General features: G+C 50.5%; 1 protein-coding gene across 1 annotated transcript in view; it reads left to right on the forward strand.

Moving 5' to 3' along the window:
- The window catches only part of ABCC4 (ATP-binding cassette, sub-family C (CFTR/MRP), member 4), a 202,891-nt gene that overhangs the window by 1,854 nt on the left and 198,657 nt on the right, over positions 1–2,380 (forward strand). The window contains exons 2-3 of the mRNA XM_005882401.1: positions 94–165; positions 1,182–1,302. Coding sequence (XP_005882463.1) covers positions 94–165; positions 1,182–1,302 — 193 coding nt within the window. The remainder of the gene's footprint in view (positions 1–93; positions 166–1,181; positions 1,303–2,380) is intronic.

Below are 2,380 nucleotides of genomic sequence, written 5' to 3' on the forward strand. Positions count from 1 at the left end.
CGGCAAGAGGCCCTTACCTTTCACTCTGCTACCTCCCGGTTTGCCCTGCGGCAGGGCGTGCTGCTCTTCACCGTGCTGTGCTTCTCCTCGCAGGTACTGGGATGAAGAACTTTCGAGAGCCCAGAAGGTCCCACGGGAGCCATCTTTAACAAAAGCAATCATCAGGTGTTACTGGAAATCCTATGCAATTCTGGGATTTTTTACGTTACTTGAGGTAAAAGCTTTGACCGCAGTGAACTGTTTTTTGGGACCATTGGGGAGAGAGGCAAGAAGTTTAAGGCCTGTGGATAAAAGGTGCCCAGGAAACACGATACCGTTAGGCTGGGCAATTACTTAAATGACTGGACGTGGGAGAAGGGGTCGCTATTTTTCTGTTAACCAATTAAAGTAGAGTGTTGAGGAAGGGCAGCCCTGGAAAGAGAAGACATTTCTTACCATGTTAGGACACGGTTGGTGCTCAGTCAATGTTATAAACACTGAGTGGTCCTTGACCGGAAGAAGATCCCACAACCTCCAGGAATATGTGGCTTGGAGGAAGTCAGTTGGGCCCAGCGCCCAGAATCACGAGGCATTTTACAGGTGCTCTACAAATAACGGTTACCTTGGCCAGGCCAGATCTGATAAATGTTCTTCCAAACAGGTGTTTTCACCTTCCAGGGAAATAGAACCCGGGGCCCTGCGTCTGGGCTGGAGCTGGCCAGAGCTCCCAGGATCAGACGTGCCTCCAGGCTGCCACCTTTGCCGTGGGCCCGGGTACAACAAAGCAATGTCTTCTCTCTGGAGAAGCTCTGGCATCACCATGAATTCTGGAGAATTTGTGCATCATCCATTCTGGTTTCTTATTCCTGGTTGTTGGGCCGATGGCTGGTTGGAAGGTTGTCTTGGTAGCCTGGCATTTCGGAGAGTGTAGGAGGGGATGTGCTACAGAGAACCAAAGGCAGAAATCCATGATATCAATGACCTCCCTTGCCCTGAAGGGCCTCCAGTAAGACATTGTCTGCCTGTCTGGCGCCTCAGATACTGCACCCCGAATTCTGGGAGCCCTGCAGACAGTTAGCCAGCATCTATTGGACAGGGGTGAAGTGCCCGGCAAGAGGCCCTTACCTTTCACTCTGCTACCTCCCCGGTTTGCCCTGCGGCAGGGCATGCTGCTCTTCACCGTGCTGTGCTTCTCCTCGCAGGTACTGGGATGAAGAACTTTCGAGAGCCCAGAAGGTCCCACGGGAGCCATCTTTAACAAAAGCAATCATCAGGTGTTACTGGAAATCCTATGCAATTCTGGGATTTTTTACGTTACTTGAGGTAAAAGCTTTGACCGCAGTGAACTGTTTTTTGGGACCATTGGGGAGAGAGGCAAGAAGTTTAAGGCCTGTGGATAAAAGGTGCCCAGGAAACACGATACCGTTAGGCTGGGCAATTACTTAAATGACTGGACGTGGGAGAAGGGGTCGCTATTTTTCTGTTAACCAATTAAAGTAGAGTGTTGAGGAAGGGCAGCCCTGGAAAGAGAAGACATTTCTTACCATGTTAGGACACGGTTGGTGCTCAGTCAATGTTATAAACACTGAGTGGTCCTTGACCGGAAGAAGATCCCACAACCTCCAGGAATATGTGGCTTGGAGGAAGTCAGTTGGGCCCAGCGCCCAGAATCACGAGGCATTTTACAGGTGCTCTACAAATAACGGTTACCTTGGCCAGGCCAGATCTGATAAATGTTCTTCCAAACAGGTGTTGTCACCTTCCAGGGAAATAGAACCCGGGGCCCTGCGTCTGGGCTGGAGCTGGCCAGAGCTCCCAGGAGCAGACGTGCCTCCAGGCTGCCACCTTTGCCGTGGGCCCGGGTACAACAAAGCAGTGCCTTCTCTCTGGAGAAGCTCTGGCATCACCATGAATTCTGGAGAATTTGTGCATCACCCATTCTGGTTTCTTATTCCTGGTTGTTGGGCCGATGGCTGGTTGGAAGGTTGTCTTGGTAGCCTGGCATTTCGGAGAGTGTAGGAGGGGATGTGCTACAGAGAACCAAAGGCAGAAATCCATGATATCAATGACCTCCCTTGCCCTGAAGGGCCTCCAGTAAGACATTGTCTGCCTGGGGGCACAGTGCCAGCAAGCCTACCTGTCCTGGGTAGGTATGCCGAAAATCTGCCTGCATAGCTCATGCTCTCCGTGCCTTATGGACATTGGTGGCCCTGCGTATGCCTGAGATGAGTAGAGACAGAAGTAGCACTTGCTATGAAAGGGTTGTTTCAGCTGCAGGAGGGCAGTGAGTTGTCATAAGTGCATTTTGTTGGGGGTGAGATGGGTGGGTCGATTGATTGGATGTAGGAGGTGTAGCTCCTGTTTATTTTTATTTTTTTATTTTTTAAAATATATTTTATTG

The sequence above is a fragment of the Myotis brandtii genome, unplaced genomic scaffold (genome assembly GCF_000412655.1).
Source record: "Myotis brandtii unplaced genomic scaffold, ASM41265v1 scaffold71, whole genome shotgun sequence".
Taxonomy (NCBI): Eukaryota; Metazoa; Chordata; class Mammalia; order Chiroptera; family Vespertilionidae; genus Myotis; species Myotis brandtii.